At 40.2% G+C, this 19,493-nt stretch overlaps 1 protein-coding gene across 3 annotated transcripts in view; it reads left to right on the top strand.

Annotated features, from left to right (window-relative positions):
* LOC135243493 (adhesion G protein-coupled receptor E3-like) overlaps window positions 1-13,390 on the top strand; it is a 21,909-nt gene extending 8,519 nt beyond the window's left edge. For all 3 annotated transcript variants that reach the window (XM_064315370.1, XM_064315367.1, XM_064315369.1), the window contains 16 exons: window positions 185-313; window positions 3,752-3,895; window positions 3,986-4,126; window positions 4,243-4,280; window positions 4,382-4,462; window positions 4,812-4,995; window positions 5,467-5,571; window positions 5,700-5,875; window positions 7,989-8,156; window positions 8,243-8,449; window positions 10,499-10,734; window positions 11,173-11,239; window positions 11,774-11,865; window positions 12,043-12,202; window positions 12,338-12,421; window positions 13,061-13,390. In XM_064315370.1, the coding sequence (XP_064171440.1) occupies window positions 185-313; window positions 3,752-3,895; window positions 3,986-4,126; window positions 4,243-4,280; window positions 4,382-4,462; window positions 4,812-4,995; window positions 5,467-5,571; window positions 5,700-5,875; window positions 7,989-8,156; window positions 8,243-8,449; window positions 10,499-10,734; window positions 11,173-11,239; window positions 11,774-11,865; window positions 12,043-12,202; window positions 12,338-12,421; window positions 13,061-13,117 (2,069 nt within the window). In that variant the 3' untranslated portion in view covers window positions 13,118-13,390. The remainder of the gene's footprint in view (window positions 1-184; window positions 314-3,751; window positions 3,896-3,985; window positions 4,127-4,242; window positions 4,281-4,381; window positions 4,463-4,811; window positions 4,996-5,466; window positions 5,572-5,699; window positions 5,876-7,988; window positions 8,157-8,242; window positions 8,450-10,498; window positions 10,735-11,172; window positions 11,240-11,773; window positions 11,866-12,042; window positions 12,203-12,337; window positions 12,422-13,060) is intronic.
* Window positions 13,391-19,493: the final 6,103 nt, after the last annotated feature.

Below are 19,493 nucleotides of genomic sequence, written 5' to 3'. Positions count from 1 at the left end.
TTTTGGTATTCCTGAGTGTAACACTGTTCTCCAGTACTGTGTGTCACTCTGGATAAGGGCTTCTGCTAAGTGATTGTAATTTAATGTGATGAAATATACTACTATTCATAACATAGGCAAAATGACTGACAAAACCCAAGGGCAGTCACTCACTACTGATTGTGTGGTGGCGGCATGTTCCCAGGTCACCGCAACTGTACCTCAACCTCCTGTGGACCAAACGCGGAGTGTACCAGTTATGGAGGCTGTGTCTGCATTCTAGGATATGAGTATCCTGTGAATGTCCTGCCAACTCCAGAGTCTTTCTGTTATGGTAAGTAAAGTATGCTCATTCAATGGATCTATAATATAATTTGTAGTACTGGAGCATTTGAGATAATACAATCTGCAGGAAGAAGAAAAAATGCAAAATCACCCAAGTTTGGGGCTTTATTGTATGGACATGTGAAGTTTGTTTGTGAATTCTGTTTATTTGCATGAGGTTAGAAGGTACAGAAGTTAATGTTCTTAAGTGCTGAGAGTCTGTGGTCATTGTGGTTATTTCTGTAGGAAACCCTAAGAAGTGCAAAACTCTTCTTGCTGTATAGGTATGGGAAATGCTGTCCTGCCAAGACCCAATTACAGCTCAAGACTGCAGTCATTATTGTTGCTGTTCTCAATGTTTTCAGTCAAATTATGATGCTTTATTATGGCTTGATCGTTGGCTGTGTTGTCATTTTATTGTTGTGACTTTCCTGTGTTTTTGCGTATGTTTTTTATAGTTCTATTTACTTTGCCGTCTATGCATATTACATATTCTAAGGGCTTCACTGCCTGGCCCCTCGTCTTAGGGTATATAATATATAGAGTCCGCGGCGCCAATAGAAACCTCTGGGTAGCACATCAGAACCAGGAAGTACAATTTTTTCGCTCAACAGACATGCTCAATTGTGTCCTTGGTCACATGCTTAATCGCGTGTACAGTGAGGATAGTGCAGACATAGGCTAACATAAATAATACATTAAAAATTAATATCTTTGTCTGTGTGGTAGGACAAAAATATTTTACCTTGGAAAAATAATAAGTGATTTTTCTGCCTAATATAATGCATGGAGTTAATATCAATATTTGGGTGGAAGTATTTATTTATTTTTGCTTTCAAAAACGAATGGAGTTCAATAGGGAAACTCATATAGCAGGGAGTGACATTACATTCGTTGCTGAGGTTGAGAACCGAAAGCTGGCCCCTTGGCCAGACTGCAGACACGTCCAATCAGAGTAGCCTAATGAACACAATTCAATTCATTTTCAGTTAAATTTTTAACACAATGTACAGGCACATATGCAAACGAAAAGAGGGTTGCAGCTTCACCAAATGGTGCGGGGGTGGGGGTGGGGGGGGGGCGGTAGCACATAGGGTCATAAAATAACTACAGATAAAAACACAATAATATCAACAAAGATAAAAATATTCACTAACTTGCATTGTAAATAAGTAATAGAGCTGTGCAAATAGCATTGTAAACATGGCAGTAGTGCAAAAAGAGAGTCATTAAAGTGCAGAGACAGGGGGAGGAGGAGGCAGAGGGGAGGGATCAGGGTGTTGAATGTTGGTAGGTGAGAGAACATGGAGGGGAGTGTGTATGTGTGTGTGGTATAGGGTTCAGGGGGGGCTCAGCTCGAAGGTGGGTGTGTGTGTGTGTGTGTGTGTGTGTGTGTGTGTGTAAGTGGGTGAGTAGAGTTGTGGGAGCTGAAGTCTTGTATTCTGGAGCCATACTTGTGATTGCTGTAACGGCATGAACTTTCTTGTATGTTTCTGGAATTTTTTCAGCAGCTTGATTTCTACGCAACCATGTGTAAATTGGGTAAAATTTGCCTGACACTGCCATAATCTACCCAAATTTGGCAGGTAGCCAGCTACCATTTTCAGACCCTGTCAAAATTGAAGTTGTGTAAGTCACTCTGAATAAGAGTGGCTTCTAAATGCCCTTAATGTAATGAAGACACATTGACAAAGAATACAGCTGACAGAACACCAGGATGTTAAATATAAATGATGTAAAGTGCCTTTGGAAAGTATTCAGACCCCTTCACTTTTTCCGCATTGTTACGTTACAGCATTATTCTAAAATTGATTACATTGATTTTTATTCTCATCAATCTACTCACAATACCCCAAAGTGCCAAAGTGAAAACTGATTTTTAGAAATTTTGGCAAATGTATTAAAAATAAAAAACTGAAATATCACATTTAAAATTGAGCTCAGGTGCATCCTGTTTCCATTGATCATACTGGAGATGTTTCTACAACTTGATTGAAGTCCACCTGTGGTAAATTAAATTGATTGGACATGATTTGAAAAGGCACACACTTGTCTATATAAGGTCCCACAGTTGACAGTGCATGTCAGAGCAAAAACCAGGCCATGAAGTCGAACGAATTGTCCATATTCCTCTGAGACAGGATTGTGTTGAGGTACGGATCTGGTGAAGGGTACAAAAAATGTCTGTAGCATTGAAGAACACAGTGGGCTCTATCATTCTTAAATGGAAGAAGTTTGGAACCACCAGGAATCTTCCTAGAGCTGATCGCCTGGCCTAATTGAGCAATTGGGGGAGAAAGGCGTTAGTCAGGGAGGTGACTAAGAACCCGATGAATACTTTGACAGAGCTCCAGAGTTCCTCTGTGGAAATAGGAGAACCTTCCAGAAGGACAACCATCTCTGCTACACTCTACCAATCAGGCCTTTATGGTAGAATGGCCAGACAGAAGCCACTCCTCAGTAAACTGTGCATGACAGCCCACTTGGAGTTTACCAAAAGGCACCAAAAGGACTCTCAAACTATGAAGCCGAGATTGAACTCTTTGGCCACAATGCTAAGCATCATGTTTGCAGGAAACCAGGAACCGCTCATCACCTGACCAATACCATCCCTTCGGTGAAGCATGGTGGTGGCAGCATCATGCTGTGGGGATATTTTTCAGCAGCAGGAACTGGGAGACTAGTCAGGATCGAGGAGTAGATGGACAGAACAAAGTACAGAGGGATCCGTGATGAAAACCTGCGCCAGACTGGGGTGAAGGTTCACTTTCCAACAGGACAACGACCCTAAGCGCTCAGCCAAGACAATGCAGGAGTGCTTTCAGGACAAGTCTGTGAATGTCCTTGAGTGGCCCAGCCAGACCCCGGATTTGAACCCGATCAAACATCCCTGCAGAGACCTGAAAATAGCTGTGCAGAAACGTTCCCCATCCAACCTGACAGGGCTTGAGAGGTTCTGCAGAGAAGAATGGGAGAAATACTCCAAATCCAGGTGTATCAACTTGTAGCATCATATCCAAGAGGCTGTAATCACTGCCAAAGGTGCCTCAACAAAGTACTGAGTAAAAGGTCTGAATACTTATGTAAATGTGATATTTCAGTATTTTATTTTTAATAAATTTGAAAAAATTTCTAAAAACCTGTTTTCACTTGGTCATTTTGGGGTATTGTGTATAGATAATTGAGAATAAAAATGAATTTAATATATTTTATAATAAGGCTGAAACGTAACAAGATGTGGAAAATGAAGGGGTCTGAATACTTTCCGAATGCACTGTATAATTAATCTGCCTTTATACTGTACCTAATCAGAGTTGGAATGTTTTCCTGTAACTGGAAAATGTGTAAAACAGAAAATTAAAATCTATGTTACGTGAATGGGAAAATAGTTTGAAGTGATCTCATATCAGAGGATAACCATCATATCCCTGTCATCCATCATCCACAGATATTGATGAGTGTGCATATTACCCCGACATCTGTCTCCCCAACGCTGACTGCATCAACACTCCTGGGAGTTACACCTGCATCTGTTACGAGGGGTTCATTAAAAAAATTATGCCAGCCTCCGCAGCCTCAAATCCCTGTGAAGGTCAGAGCATCCCAAAAGCTGTCAGAATTGTGAATGGATACAGGTTAGCTGATAGTGTGTGATATTGAGCATATGGCTTGTGTCTTGCAGATGTGGATGAGTGTGCCCCAAACCCATGTGGCGCCAGGACAGATTGCTACAACACTGTAGGAAGCTTCTACTGCCTCTGCATGGATGGATACATTTCCTCTACTGGAGTTAACTGGGTGTCTGGGACTACTGTGTGCCAAAGTAAGTGGTGGATGGAATGAATTGTGAGCATTTTTGAGTTCATAAGCCTTCTGAGTTTCTCTTTTTTCAGTATTTAGATTCTCTCCCTCTCATCTATCAATAATCTCCCTTTTTAGGTACAGAGGAATATCTTGCCTCTCTAACTCTTCCAGAGGTAAGTTGGTATCTGATTCTGAAGAAAACCTGATTGTGGAGCAGACAGTAAAGGATAGTGGCAGATACAGAAGGCCACTATTTCACCTTATTTCTTCACAGGGACAGTCACCTGAGATGTACTTCCTAGACCAAATGACCAAGGATTTGGAGGACAACCCTGATCTTGTTCTGACTGAGAAGGTTTGTACTAGGAGCTAAGATTCAGATTTTATACATGAAATATATTTGTTGTTGTTATAGGGTTTTTATATCTTAATTGTGCCACAGCCCTCTCCCCCCAACACCAGACAATATGTCAGAATATTGTCAAAACAATAATTTTATGTTGGTGTCATCTGAAAGGAGAAGATCAAGGTGGTTTTGTGGAACCTTGAACATTTAATATGCTGGAGTTTAATCTGGAATATCCATCTGTATAAGAGCCAAAGTGTACTGGGAGTATGCTGCATATGTTGATCTTTATACTCTTGCTACTAAGTTCTCCCATGATTTATTGTCTATTAACTGTTTTTTTTTTTTACTCCCACAGAAAGTGGCTGATATTGTGACCATGATCCTGGCCATCATAGCCAACATGAAGCCAAAAGATGGCGACTCAGAGATAGCCAACGTCGTCCTGAACATCTTAGAGGGGCTTGTGTCTGCCCTTGTTGATCCCACATCTCTGGAAGATAAACAAGTGATTCAGACAAATGTGACAGCACCAGCTATAGGTAGGAGTCAATGGGTGCCTACATAGCATGTTTAGTTATCTAAAACCTGGTTTTGTCCCAGTCTGGATTCTGAGTCACAGACCAGTCCTCCATATGTTTGGGAGAATGTGTGCCAGGGCGGTTTCATCTGAAGGGTATAATGCCAACCACCACTTCCTTTACGTATGCAGTCCTCCAGCTGAGCTGCTTGGTCACTGTTGAAGAAGCTTTATTTGCAGTCATGCCACTTGTGTCCATTCCATGAGACAGACATTCTTGCCACCTGAATCCATCTTAATCTGAGCAATGCTACAACCAGCTGATTACTGCCAACAACAGCTAGCACTGACACGGTCAGGGTTGAATATCACACAGTAGGATGAACCACACAGTAAAATACCAGATGCCAAACTTGTAAAACAAAATAGATTACATTTATTGATGTAAACCTATCTTGTGCTTGGTGATGATGTTTGTATTGTCATCTCACAGACATTAATTTAGTAAGCCTTAAAGGGGATACTGAGACGCCTGCTATGCTTGCCATGGGAAACATGATGACTATCAATCTTGCAGCTGTTGCTAAAAATAACAACGGTAAGAGCTGATGATTTGAGGTGATGATGATGATGTCAGATTTATTTTGATGGTAATGCTGATGATGACAAAATTGCCTGTGGTGATGAAAATGGTGATGGAACATGACCAGTGTCTCTCTGGCCCAGGATCCGCTTCTGCTGTTCTGATGTCAATTGATGGGATGGAGACGTTCATGAGTTCCAGTTTCTTCGAAAGTGAAAATGTCACAGAGATGTATTCTGACATCATCACTGCCACACTGCCTAAGACGAGGCACAAGGAGCTCCCTGAGCCTGTCAAGTTCACTATGCACCACAAGAAGGTACAGGACTGGGCCCGCCACAGTATAGGAGAGAACTAATTGCAAGCCTTTCATGGTGTTGTGTTCAGTCACTTCCAAGCCACCTTTGAGAAAATCAGAAATCACGTTTTGTTCTTCCTCCCAAATGCAATACATGTGCATCTTTGCTCATTAGATTTATACAGTGAAACCTGCTTTGGTGGTCACCTTTGTGTGATGGCCACCTGTCCATGTTGTTTACCTTTTGGTATTCCCTTTCACTTTTCTCTGTATTATAGTCATGAGAAGCAGGGACGTGTGTTTACAATGAGCCTAAAATGGGGTTTGATGTTGAGTGGGCTTCTATTGGATGGGGTGGGTGGGTGGCGTTTGCTTACATGGGTATCAAATATCTACAAATATCTAAATATGGAAGCAAGCAACCTAAAAACTGTCTGGGGTGCACACAAAAGACTGGGTAGGTGTGAAAATGACCCCAGAAGTGTTATAAAGTGAAATTCCCCTTTAAGGTTTGTTAAACTTAAGAAGTAGTTTTTAACAGTTGGAAGTTGGCATCTGAGTCCTGCATCTATGTCTGGCGGTGGTCAGCGTTTCATCTCTGGTTCTTGCACTCTTTTGGTTTTTGCCCTTTGGATCACTTTGGGACAAAAGCTGTGGTTTGTTTTATTCTTGCATTCATTTCTTGTGTGACTGTCTGTACCCATTGTTATTTGTCTTAAGGTAGTTGAATCTCCTCTTTAGATTAGGCGTGAATATTTGTTGTAACTTAATATATTTCTTCATTTTCATCTGGTTGTGATTTGTACATTTTGATGAAGGTTGATCGCAAACAGTTTTCTCTGCCTATTAACAAATTCAGCAATTTGATTGATAATTCATATCTTTGATAATAATTACCAAACTAACTCAAATAAATATGTTTGACATGTTGGGTAAGTCAGGTGTTTTAACAGTTGTCCATGTGTTTAGTATTCAGAGTGCTGGACGTTAAATGAGGGTGTTAATGGTTAAAACTGCTGGGTTTGGAAAATTAAACATATTTCAATTAATCCTCACCTTGCTGACAACGGTCACTTGCACAAAGCAGCTGGCAGCCATGCTCGTATAGTCCCACAGGAGCTTTGCTGATGCATAAAGGCCACTAGTCACATTTCAGCTTATGAAACGGAGCCTTTTGGTGTTTCTGAGAAACGCCTCAATTTGTCTTTGTTTTTTTTCTTGAGGGGGTTGGCACTTTCCCGAAAAGTGTCCAAAGACCTTTGATCTTTGACACATGGCCTTTGAAAGAAAAAAATGATAATCGGTAAGGGATGTGCCAACTTCTTTCAGTGAATTGCATTATCCTTTTCTTCTTGTGTGTTCGGGTTATTTTTTTTTTTGAGGTGCGAAGCACCTCATGGACCTAGATTGGAACTTACTAACTCACTCAGTCACACACACACAGACACACACACACACATGCACACACACATTTAGCAGGCTAAAGAGTCTCCACATGCTGGCTTCAGTGAATTTCATTATCTTTATCTGCTTATGTTCTTTTTTAAGTAACCATGGTAGATTGGTATTTAAGGGTATGCTGCTGTCATTGTGGTCATATTCTTACTCTGTGAAAGTTAAGTAGTGTCAGTTTTAAAATGGCTGCTCGTGAGCCAGTGGCACTGACAAGACTGCAGAAAATTCTAAGTGATTTGAAAAGTTGACGGAGGGAAAAGAGCTTTGAAAATTGCAGGGGGTTTTGTTCATGCACTAATACAGAGAAACCTGCCATAGGGGTCACCTTCGTATGGCTGTCACCTGCACATGACAGCCAGTTTTCATTACTTCTCTGGGTGGCTGCCTTTGACAGGTTTCACTGTATTACATTAATTTAGTGGATGCTCTTATCCAGAGAAACTCATGATACAATGTAAGTGCCAGACCTGCCTTACCTCATTACTCATTACTCAAGCACTAATGTAAATCAACTACAGTATGCAACCCATATGTAAAACTGGAAAGTATATGTTTGTGTAACATCACTAAAACACTAATGTAAATTAGCCACACATGAACCAAAATCTTCCTCTATCTCTCTCCCACACACCGTGCTCTGATACACTGCTGTGCTGTGTCCTTTTCTTGTCCTGATCAGGAGACGTTCCAGGCTGGCCTGGTTACCTGTGTGTACTGGAAGATAAATGGAACTGAGACGCACTGGTCAGAGGACGGGTGCACGGTCTCCTACTCCAATGAGAACCACACTGTATGCAGCTGTACCCACCTCTCCACCTTCGCCCTCCTCCTGCAGACGGGGGGACAGGTAGGGTGTGCCTCAGTGCTACTAAGGACATGAATGAACACATGACTAGATACTTGGACGGAGATAAGCTCTGTGTATCTCTACAGAATAATGAAGAGGATGATCCTCTGCTGGAGATGGTAGACCTGTTATGTATGTGTGTGGGTCTGACCTTCCTCGCCCTCGCCATCCTCACATTCCTGCTGTGCACATGGAACCCTAAGGTCAACAACACTGCCCGTCTCCACCTCAGCATCTGCCTCTTCTTGGGTCACCTGCTCTTCCTGGTGGGCGTGTCTCGCACTGAGAATGCGGTAAGGGTCAAATATTCTTTACCTCAATATTTTCAAAAAAGTTATCTGCTCACAAAGGTGGTTGGATCTGGAGCAGGGGTGGAGCTAGCCTGTCATACATATGAGTGTGAGGCATGATGAGAATCCCCACCCCACCCCCCCACCTTCGTCCTATCTGAACATCTGAAGAACATAATGGGCATGCTATGAGAATCTACGTTTGGCTAGTGTGGGTATTCAGGGGCCCCCTATGGCAGCTCATATGGGTGTGTCGCACCCACGACACCCCCGCTAATATTGCTTCTGATTCTATAACTATTGTGTTAAAAAAAAAAATCAGGTTTTTAACTCATTGCATTATTTCAAAGACAAGGCACTTGTACTCAGCAAATGAAAAATCTGGATACTCGCTCCACACTTTCTCCCAAAAATTCCTGGTCCTGGGGAACTGCAGGACCCGTAGGGGTTCTCCACCCTGGACCTGGGGAACTGCAGGACCCGTAGGGGTTCTCCACCCTGGACCTGGGGAACTGCAGGACCCGTAGGGGTTCTCCACCCTGGACCTGGAGAACCGCAGGACCCGTAGGGGTTCTCCACCCTGGTCCTGGAGAACCGCAGGACCCGTAGGGGTTCTCCACCCTGGTCCTGTGTTCTGAGTGAACAGCTGTTATCATTTGTGACCCTAATGATTTGGCATCAGCTCTTTATTGCCTAAATGTTTTTGCATGTAAGTGACTCTGGATTAGCATGTTCTATGTTAAATGTGAATGCAAATTTTCCATGTAATTCATAAGTGAATAACCACACATAAACTAACCTCCCTGCAGTTGTATGAGGCAAAGTGGTGTGCATGGTTGTCTCTGTTTGTGTGTGTATATGTATGTGTGTGCAGAGGTGCTATGCTTCCATGGAAATTAAATGTATTACTTGCATATTATTTAAAATTCTGTGTATTCTATTGTTTGCAATACAAATAATTATTTTGGAAGAAAATGATTTACATTACATTACAATCATTTAGCAGATGCACTTATCCAGAGCACCTTACAATGTAAGAGAAACAAAAATGCATTTCCTGGATTAATAAAAGCAATAGTGCCAGACCTGGCTAACGAGAGAGTAAAGATGCACTGTTAATAAGCCACTAGTGCTACTTAACTGCTAATCAAGAAACAAAGTACAAATTGTAAATACATACAGACGATATCCATAACAAGCCCAAACAAGAAAAACACTCCACCATTCTACAGATTTGTTTCTGAATTAACTCTGAGATCAAGGGAAACACATTATTGTGTGAAAGTGTGAATTCAAATGCATACTACTGACCAAGTGTGTTTGTGTCTATGAGATGTTACTTTGTTACTTTATTTTCATGGATCTGATGGCTTGAATATTAATGTGATAATGTGTGTACAGCTATGATGTTGTCTGTGTTGGGGAGTAGTACACAGTACATGTTGTTAAACTAATAGTTTAATTACATTTTGCAGCAGTTTGTTCGTAGTTCAACTACATTCAAATTGTGTCATGATTGTAGTAGGTAATTACTTTTTGTCATTTGTCATTTTGAGATGTAGATAACTACAGGAACTGACCTACAACTTTTGGCCCTAAAATATTTTTTTACAAACCCTTTTGTCCAAATACCACTTCCCCTCTCTCTTTTCCCTCTAATCCTGTTTGGTGAGAAATGCTCTGTTCCACTATAGTTACCAACTGTCAATAGACAGTGGCTACACGTTGCTGGTTTGCTACAATAAGCTGTATAATGGTTAATCTTATGTGAAAAAAGAAGGCTTTACACATGCATGCATCATCTCTGGGGAACATGATAATGATTATTTTAAAAATATTTTTTACAAAGTAGTTTGAAATACTTTTTAGTTTCATAAGCTATACTTCTCTTATGGGGTAGCTGGGCTGTAGTTCACCTACTTTCAGTGTTAAGTAATTGGTAGTTTGTACAAACATGCTTTCAGATTAGTTGCCCCAAAGGTGGGTTTAGTGTACAGACCCGCTAACATATGTGAGCATATGGTTTTGATTAGTCTCCTCTGGCTCCCCCAGGTGGTGTGTGCAGTCATTGCAGGCTTGCTGCACTTCATCTTCCTGGCGGGCTTTGTGTGGATGTTGCTGGAGACTGTGCAGCTGTTCCTGTTGGTCAGAAGCCTGACCAAAGTAAAGGTCATCCAGAAGGAGGGGCTGAGGCCACTGTACCTCCTGCTGATTGGCTACGGAGCTCCCATGGTGGTGGTGGGAGTGTCTGCTGCAGTGTTTTCAGGCGGTTATGGCAGCAAAGACACGTACGTTGTTTTCCCCTCTTTGTGATAGGATCATCTGATTGTGCCAGAAAAACTACAATGGGACCAGATTCTTTTTTTTTATGTGTTCCATTATCATTTCTAGTGGCTTATGCAGGTCATAACTGGTGGAAGGGCATGACAATTTACCATTATCAAAATATCCACAATTCCCAACCCTTAGCGACTGTTGTTATGAACTGTAAAACAATAGAACATTTAGTCAGCTGGCTGCATCCACTTGAATGAATTAATGTAAAAAATGACAGATGTTTTTCGCTACCATTTCTGAGCAGGGATTGGTTGACTGCAGTCCCAATCATACATTTGAAAACAGTCAATTGTACCAACAAGCTTATAGGTAAACTGGCTTCAGAGCTGTTCACAGGAAACAGTATGGGGACACTGTCATCAGGATCCAAATTTGTCTTTTGATTTCAGTTGCTGGTTAAAACAAGAAAAAAATTTCAATTGGAGTTTTATTGGCCCAGTCGTTGCCATTCTCACAGTAAGTACTTGGTGTTCTGTTTACTCTTCAATACTTACAATATTTAGTCTTACACTATTTTAGTAAGCCAAAAACATTGCATTATATAGGTCACTTGCCAGAGCTCATGGTCTGGAACTGTATAGTTTGTATAGGCTTGTAGAAATGACTTGTGTCTGTAAAAGAACTGCAAAGACAATACAATTATATAAAATTGCATACCAGTGCAGACAATTGGACAGTAACAATAATAGATTGATAACATTACTTTATTGGCTGGCTATGTTAATAAATTAGTTCCATGTTTCAGCAAAGCTCACTAAAAGCAATTGACACTTGTGACTCAAAAACACTGGTTCAACCTGACAAGCCTGGAGATTTGTAATGAAGTATATGTGTACCAGCAGCAGGATAGACCAATGAAATGTTTTTTTTTTTTGTTTTTGTTTTTTTTATAACATATGACTGTGGCTACTTGTTAAAACAAAAATGTAATTCTGCAGTTGATTGAGGAGCTGCTGTATAGTATATGTTTCCTGTGTGTAATTTGAACAGCTCAACTTGGTCTCATTTGGTGTGATCATCTGGAGCCTGCAGCCTACACTAGCCAACATGAAGAGTAACGTTTCCCAGTCAAAAGACACCAGGTGAGTGTGTGTTCCTGCCTCTGCATGCATGAAACTTCATGGAAGTGTAGGTGTACAAATATATGTTATGAGTTCCTGGTTGCTTCTTGTTTGTTTTTTATTTCATCTGCATAAATAGCTTATGAATATGGAGACTGAGAGAGATCTGAGATCTGTCTGTCATTGTTTTTCTTTCAGACTGATTATCTTCAAAATTGTTGCCCAGTTTTTTGTTTTGGGGTGCGCCTGGATCCTGGGATTTTTCCAGAGCAGCCCTTTCTTGAAATACCTCTTCATCATCCTGAACTCACAGCAGGGCACCTTCATCTTCATCGTTCACTGTCTGCTGAACAAAGAGGTGACTGGACCCTCTCATGCATTGAGACTTTATTTTGCGGTTGATGAAAGGGTTTTTACACAATGCTAAACATGGGGTAAGTGTTAAAATATGGATTGTTTGTGGACACTGCTAATTGGTCCCTGTGTTGCGTAGGTGCGAAAGGAGTACAGGAGGTGGTTCTCGTGTCTGTGTAGAAAAGAGGGACTGTCAGGAGACAGTGCTACTAAAGACACTGTGGTAAGAGAGTTTTGATGTCGGGAGATCAAAAGGTCAGAGTAACTTTCTAGATTTCAAGTATGGACAAAACAAAGGGCTCATGGGGCAACACGGTTGAGCGTGGGGTTTTGTGAAGGTGTGGCAAGGCACTGGCCAACCAAGCTGCCTCACATGTTCCTTCCAACAGGAATTGAACTTACAACCTCAGAGTTACAAGCCCTGTTTATACTACACTGCTGAAAACACTATTCTGTCACACATTTGCCAGCTCAAATTCTCCATTACGCCTTATACGATAGCACTTTAGAATGAGTACATGTTCTGTCTAAATAATGTAGCCACGAACATGAATATAACACATTGCTTTCATTTAGCAGAAATTTTATTCAGAGTGAATTGTACAGCTTATGTTTTTATATACCATCCATTTTTACAGCTGGATAGGTAGTAAAGCATTTCAGGGTATGTACCCTGCTCAAGGGCACAACAGTAGAGTCTCAGCTGGGAATCAAACCTGCGATCTGTGATATAAGTTTAGTTCCCTTACCATTACCTTACGCTGCTGACCTGAATGCTGAATGACCAGAAATACATTTACAAAAGTATTAGGGATCACATTCTTTTTTACTTAAGTTGTTTTTTTTCCCATATGTTTTCAAGAACGATGCATCTCAACCCACAAAAGACATGGACAAGGCAGATCACCATCATCAATAAGGAACTGAACAATTAAAACTTTTTTATGGAACTACAAATACACATTAATTCGTAAATACTTTTTAATATATCAAACAATGGTTACTGTAGATTGAATTATAGATATAACTGCATATGCTTGAATTGGTAGTTAGTTGCATGTAAATATATTGTTTTACAAGTTTAGTAATACAGAATAAGCAGTTGACAAGCAGTGTGGAAGGTGTCAATTATTGTCAGAGAAAAGAAGACTTCTGTATAAAATAAATGCTAAATAAAGATGATATATTCGTCTGTGGTGGCTTGTGCGACTGTGTGGAATGTGTTATACAATTTTTATTTATTAGGCATGCTGGGAAATATGTTAAACTGTGCATCACCTTGGATGGGATGTGTCGGTTTGTTGATGGGTTGCGTGAGGGTTTTGTCTGCAAGTATCAAGTAGATGGTATGTTTTACAAAATTAGCTTTTAGCTAACATGCTTTCATATGTTATATTTTGTAATCTAATAATAGACAAATTTTAACTAACATCTTCATTTACAGTATCCCACACTGAATGTCTAAATCCATTCTTGGCCCAATAGTTTGTATCACAATAAACAGTGAATGATAATTTCATGAAATATTTGGTTAGCTGTACATAAATTAAATTGTTTTGTCAGTAAAGTTAAACTTGCTCTCTTGTTTCTAAACTGTTCATAAGAATTTAATGTTTGTAATAGAGTCTTGCAGTTGTGTCTTGAGTGTGGAAATAGGGTCAGTTTTCTTGACTGGATAGAATACACTAAATGAGCAAAAGTACGTGGACACCTCTTGCTCTGGGGCTGTTTTTCATGGTTTGGGTTAGTTCCCTTAGTTCCAGTGAAGACAATCTTAATGCAATGACAATGATAATTCTGTGTTTCCAACTTTGTTGCAACAGTTTGGAGAAGGCCCTTTCATGTTTCAGCATGGCAATACCCTCGGGCACACAGCGAGGTCCATAGGAGAAATGGTTTTGTCGAGATTAGTGTGGTAGAACTTGACTTGGCTGCACAGAGCCCTGACCTCAACCCCATCCAACATGTTTGGGATAAATTGGAAAGCCAACTGCGAGCCAGGCCTAATCGCCCAATCCGAGCCTGCCTCGCTCTTGCTCTTCTGGCTGAACAGAAGCAAATCCCTGCAGCAATCCTCCAACATCGAGTATAAAGCCTTCCCAGAAGAGTGGATGTTGTTATAGGGTGGACCAGCTCCACATTAATGCCCTTAATTTTGGATGACATGTTCGATATCAGGTGTCCACATACTTTTGGCCATGTAGTGCATGTATATAATATGAACTTATGAGAGAATTTTATGGACAGATAATGGTTATGAGTCAATATTAAATATTAAAATAAAGTTGTATTCCATCTTCTCATGTGTGTACATAGCAGAGCTCTTTGACTGGTATGCATAGGCAGACAATTTGGGGAAGGCTTTTTTAAAGAAGGCACATTGTAGTCGGTGCTGAGGCTGAGAAACGAAAGCGAGCCGCTTGCCCTCAACAACACGCAGTGAAGGCTTTCTTCTGTCACTTCACAAGCTTTGGTTAGCTGAAGGTGTGCTCTCCTGTCTAGTTCATAATGCATACCCTATTGTTATTAGGGATCCACCCACTGGGTCCACTGGCTCAGCTAATGGTTCCAAGTGGATGCAAAAGTTCCTTGTCTTTCTTCTGCATTTTCTAAAACGCACACAAATCTAGGTCTGTAGCACGAATCGAGTACTGTAAAGCCGATTGAGTCATTCCTTTCACCCCCCCCCACTGCTCTCACAAACTTCAACCTCTGGACTGGAGTGTGTTGGGCCTTTCAAGCAAAATCTCAACATCGCCATGGTCTGTTGGATGAAGACTGACCAACGAAGACCAGCCACAGGAATGATTGCCCAAGCATTACCTATTTCCACTACGCCGAAGAACATCACAGCTGTTTTTCCAGTGCTCTGTGTTTTGGCCATTCAATAGCAGCATCTTTGAGGATGAAGACTTTGCCCCCAGCTCATTCACTGTCATACCAGACCCAACTGTCACTGCCACAACGCAAGCATCCACTGTCTTTGACGTCCATCTGTCTCAGACCCAGCTGCCACTTCCGTCTCTTCCATCAACCTCCGCGAGAGCGTTCGGTCTTGTTGATCTTCATCCTTTCTTAAAGGCAGCATCAAGAAAGGCTGTTGCCAATAGTAGACAAAGGAGAGTCACTGCCATTCTCACCGATGCGCCTGTCGAACATGCCGTAGAGGAAGAGGAAAAGAAGAAAAAGAAGAAGGCTGAGTCAAAGACAAAATGCCAGATTGAATTAAAGAGAAAGGGGAGAGGGACTGGTCTGACAACAGGAGAGGCTGGTCCCTGGTTTATGGTGAAGATTACTGCACATCTGTCCAAGGGGCTGGCCGGACACAGTGTATGTCCTGTCAGGGTTTGGCACATCAGGCCCGTATCAAGGGATATGCTACTTAAACCTGCCATAATTGTGTCTAATACAAAAAAATATGAAGTTCTTGTGAGTTGTTAGCACTTTAATGTGCTGTGCTCTTCATGTTACTCAAGTGTATGAAATGAGGCAAATATTATAAATGCTGGAAATTTAATTCATTGAAAAGAACAGCCTGATGGCATTAGACTATTGATTAACCGTTTGGAGCTTGGTCATATTTGTTTTTTGTTTTACATTCGCTTTTGTCTCTGTTTAGTGCCTACAAACCGTCTTTACCTTTAATGAATGTTATAGTTTTTCAGCACAAACTCAGCTATAAGTGATTTTGTCAATTCAAGAAACTGCAAGCTTAAAAATGTAAACTTTTAAAGCTGTTAAGACTGGTGGGTTTACTCCATGCTGTGTTACATTTATCCCCACCTCGGGATTAAATGTAACATTTCACTCCTTCTACTTTCAGTCAGATTGCTAGCGAATGGTTTGTCCCCGAAATTTCATTATGGTCTGTAATAGCCATAGCCAAGGGATGTAGATTGTTTGTATTAAAAAAAATTATCTCGCTCTAGTAATATTTTCAGAATTTAACCAAATACGTTAAACCGTTTCTCCCCTATTTCATAATAAACTGATGGAAATTCACAATTAATTACCCATGCATGTTTTCATATATCCCACCTTTTGCAGTAGTTTAACCACATAGAATTCATTCTTTGTAAAATGCAATGCAAACAAAGCGTGTTAAGTTTTACCAGATGAGCATGTACTCCACAAGCCTGACATGGCTGACGTAGTGAGCTTGTGCATGTTTTATCAAAAAGTGAGTTTATTGTCAGAGCGGGAGCAAGTATTACGCTCATTCTCGACAGTAAATGGCAGAAGTTTTCGTATGGGCAACCAAACCCTCGCGTCCGCATGCGGGTTTCAAATGCAAACCGTGTTAACACAGGAATCGGATATGAGCCACTTATACAAAAGTAGATGTAAACTGCCAGTCAAAAAAGGACTTAGGCAAAAAAAAAACGGAACTGGGAATTAAGACCTGTGGTATAAGCGTAGTCCCGAAAGAAGAAATGTCTGGGCAAAAGGGTGACAGCCTAAATTACATTAAGAAATTAAATGACAGAAATTACATTGAGAGATTCCTAAATCACTTCACTATTATCACAAATTAGAAATAAAGGAATAGTAAGAACTTCCTTGCAGAAATTACTTCATACTACAACACTAAACACTAAAACACATTTCACATTACACTAAATCAGAAAATTAAATCATGCGTTAACTTAAGGTGTGCTGTGTCCTTGAAGAGGTGAACAGATGTTGGCACAAAGTTTTGGGTGCTCTCCTTGTTTTAAAGGATGAGGACTGCAGTCTTGATGTCAAGATCTCAAACAATGGATTCAGGGGATGTGAGGGAATGACCACTGTACTTTATCCTTCTTTTACTGTCATGAGGTTGTTTCTTTGTTGTTTCCCTACTCACTAACGTCACACTCTCCAGCTTCATTTGTCTGAGGTAATTTAGAGAGCTGAACCAAGCTGTTGGGCTGAAGGTCAGTTCTGAATCAGTGAAGCAGGTGTAAAATGTTTCCTGTACTGACTTTGACTTTTTAGTGGCATACGTAAGGACCAGTTGCCGTCAAAATCACAATTTTGTAGTTGTTATGTGTAGAAAAACACCTGCAATTAAATGGTCTTTCTCCTCACTGACATCTAGATCTCTCAGCTAAAAATTAGCATGAGGGACGTTTGCATGTGTTTGACCACATTTACAAAGAACATTTTTTTCCCTTTCCCTTTCAACCCCTTTAACTATATTGTAGATCATTGAAGGTATGATTCCCTCCTTTGTTTGCAGATTACTACTTTTGATACTGGTCTAAGGTCACTGCAGTAAGTCTTTGTATTTCACACAGACATTAGTGCTGAATATGACACCCCAAATTTTACTTCAGTTTAGTAAACCTATATTTCTTGATTTGCTCAACTGAATTTCTTTTGGGGTTAATTTGAATGAAACAAAAAATTGTCAACTGAGAAACCTTATAAAAATATAGTGCTAAAGTACAATTTTATTTATTTATTTTTGATTTAGGTTTATTTCAGTGCATACCATTATTTTACACTGACTGCTAGGCACAATCTGGCGGAAGTTTTTACATATGATGAGTGTTAAGCTTGTTTTGTGAGGTGCTCAGTTTCGCAGAGCTGTGACAGGCTGTACAGGCTGGCATAGACAATCAGGCATGTTCTCAAAACTTCCTGCCCCCATGTTTGCATAAGATGTTTGGTTTACAAAATAAGCTTTTTTAAGCATGTTCCCTCAGAATTCAGTCTGCACTTCATCTACATCTACCCCTCCCGGCAGTGAACTAGCGAAGATGAACAATGGTCATTTGCCACTGTTACTGGGTGAGTGGGGCTTGCTCATTAACTAGGCTAGGTACCTTACCTTAATTTTGAATTAAATTATCTTTAATAATCTTTCAGGCTAAAGCATCAGGCAGGTGAGTTAAGACTGTGATCTTGTTTACAGTGCTGGCCTGGGTTGGTTTATGGGTAATCTTTTTCTTCTTCATGCTGTTGTGTATGTATATGTATGTATATATATATGACAGGTGTCCATATAACACCTAATGTTTAGATATCTGGGTGAGTTTGTAGGTTTGATTCCTATGTAGGCACTTCCATTGGACCCTTGACCAAGGCACTTAACCTTAACTGTTTCAGTAAATATCCTGGAATGTAAATAGATTGTATGTACGGAATGTAAGCTGTGTAAGAGCATCTACTAAATACCTAAAATGTACTGTAAATATTTTCGTAACCAAGTCGTATTTTTATGTTTCCAGGCCTTCTGTTGTCCTTAACAGCCTGTTGCATGTGTGCTTATGTGCGTAAGTAATTCCATGTTTAATCGGTATGACACTCCTACAGAAAATTGTAATAAAGAAACTGAATTAGATTTTTTAAAAGATGTTGTTATTGTTCAAAGCAATGTTTGCACATCCAGGATAAAATAATGTTTTTGTGACATCCATACATACATACGGTACAGTGGTACCATGAGCCTTACTTTGTGTTCTAAACACAAGAGTATTTTGCTTCCTATGGATGTATATTGATTAATATTGCACAGTATTTATGTTAAGATTTCTAAAATGTTTTCATTTGGCATATTTTGTTTACATAATTTTGTAGATTATATATAATGAACAGAATTGGGTGCATATCCCTTTCCACAAACCTTGAGTAAAATCTGATGTATTTTGAATGGTGTTATGTGGCAGAATCATGTCCTCCGTCTGGTTTTGCATGATGTGTGACTCTGGCTTTTCTTCAACATTCCTGTGCAAATGCATTTAATGAGTTACAATTACAATCATTATATTTCTTCATACCTAACTTTCCTGTTTAGGCAATGCTTTACCATGTTGACATTTACATGCTTATTGAAAATGCCAATAATTTTTGGTGATCAATTTTGTAAAATAAGTATTTTCACTAGCCAGTGTCTGTTTAATCATAAATTAAATCATGATCATAAATCACTGTCCTCTTTTGGTTTCAACAGCTGTTTGACACCTGCAAGTATTTCTCTCTGACTGTTTTTCTTGTTTGCGTCCATGTTTCATGTTCTGCACACTTCTCTGTGTCAGTGTATTCGTATTTTCACACTGACGACCACCTCAAAATGAATCCTTAATTATTCATTATTAATCCTTAATTATGTGGGACTAATTCTGGGCAGATTGCTAAAGGTTACTTGAAGTGGCAACAGTGACAAGTGATAAGTGCTGAAATTCAGGTTTACTGCACAGATAGTGACTTTTTCCATGTCCAACCTGTTAACCACGCTTGTACCCTACCTTCCATGTTGGGTTGTAAGAGATTGCGTGTAATCTGTATTACATAATGTGGCTACAAAAATC

Source organism: Anguilla rostrata, chromosome 17 (genome assembly GCF_018555375.3).
Source record: "Anguilla rostrata isolate EN2019 chromosome 17, ASM1855537v3, whole genome shotgun sequence".
Taxonomy (NCBI): Eukaryota; Metazoa; Chordata; class Actinopteri; order Anguilliformes; family Anguillidae; genus Anguilla; species Anguilla rostrata.
The sequence above is the reverse complement of the archived record's forward strand: the minus strand, read 5'-3'. Positions and strand labels throughout refer to the sequence as shown.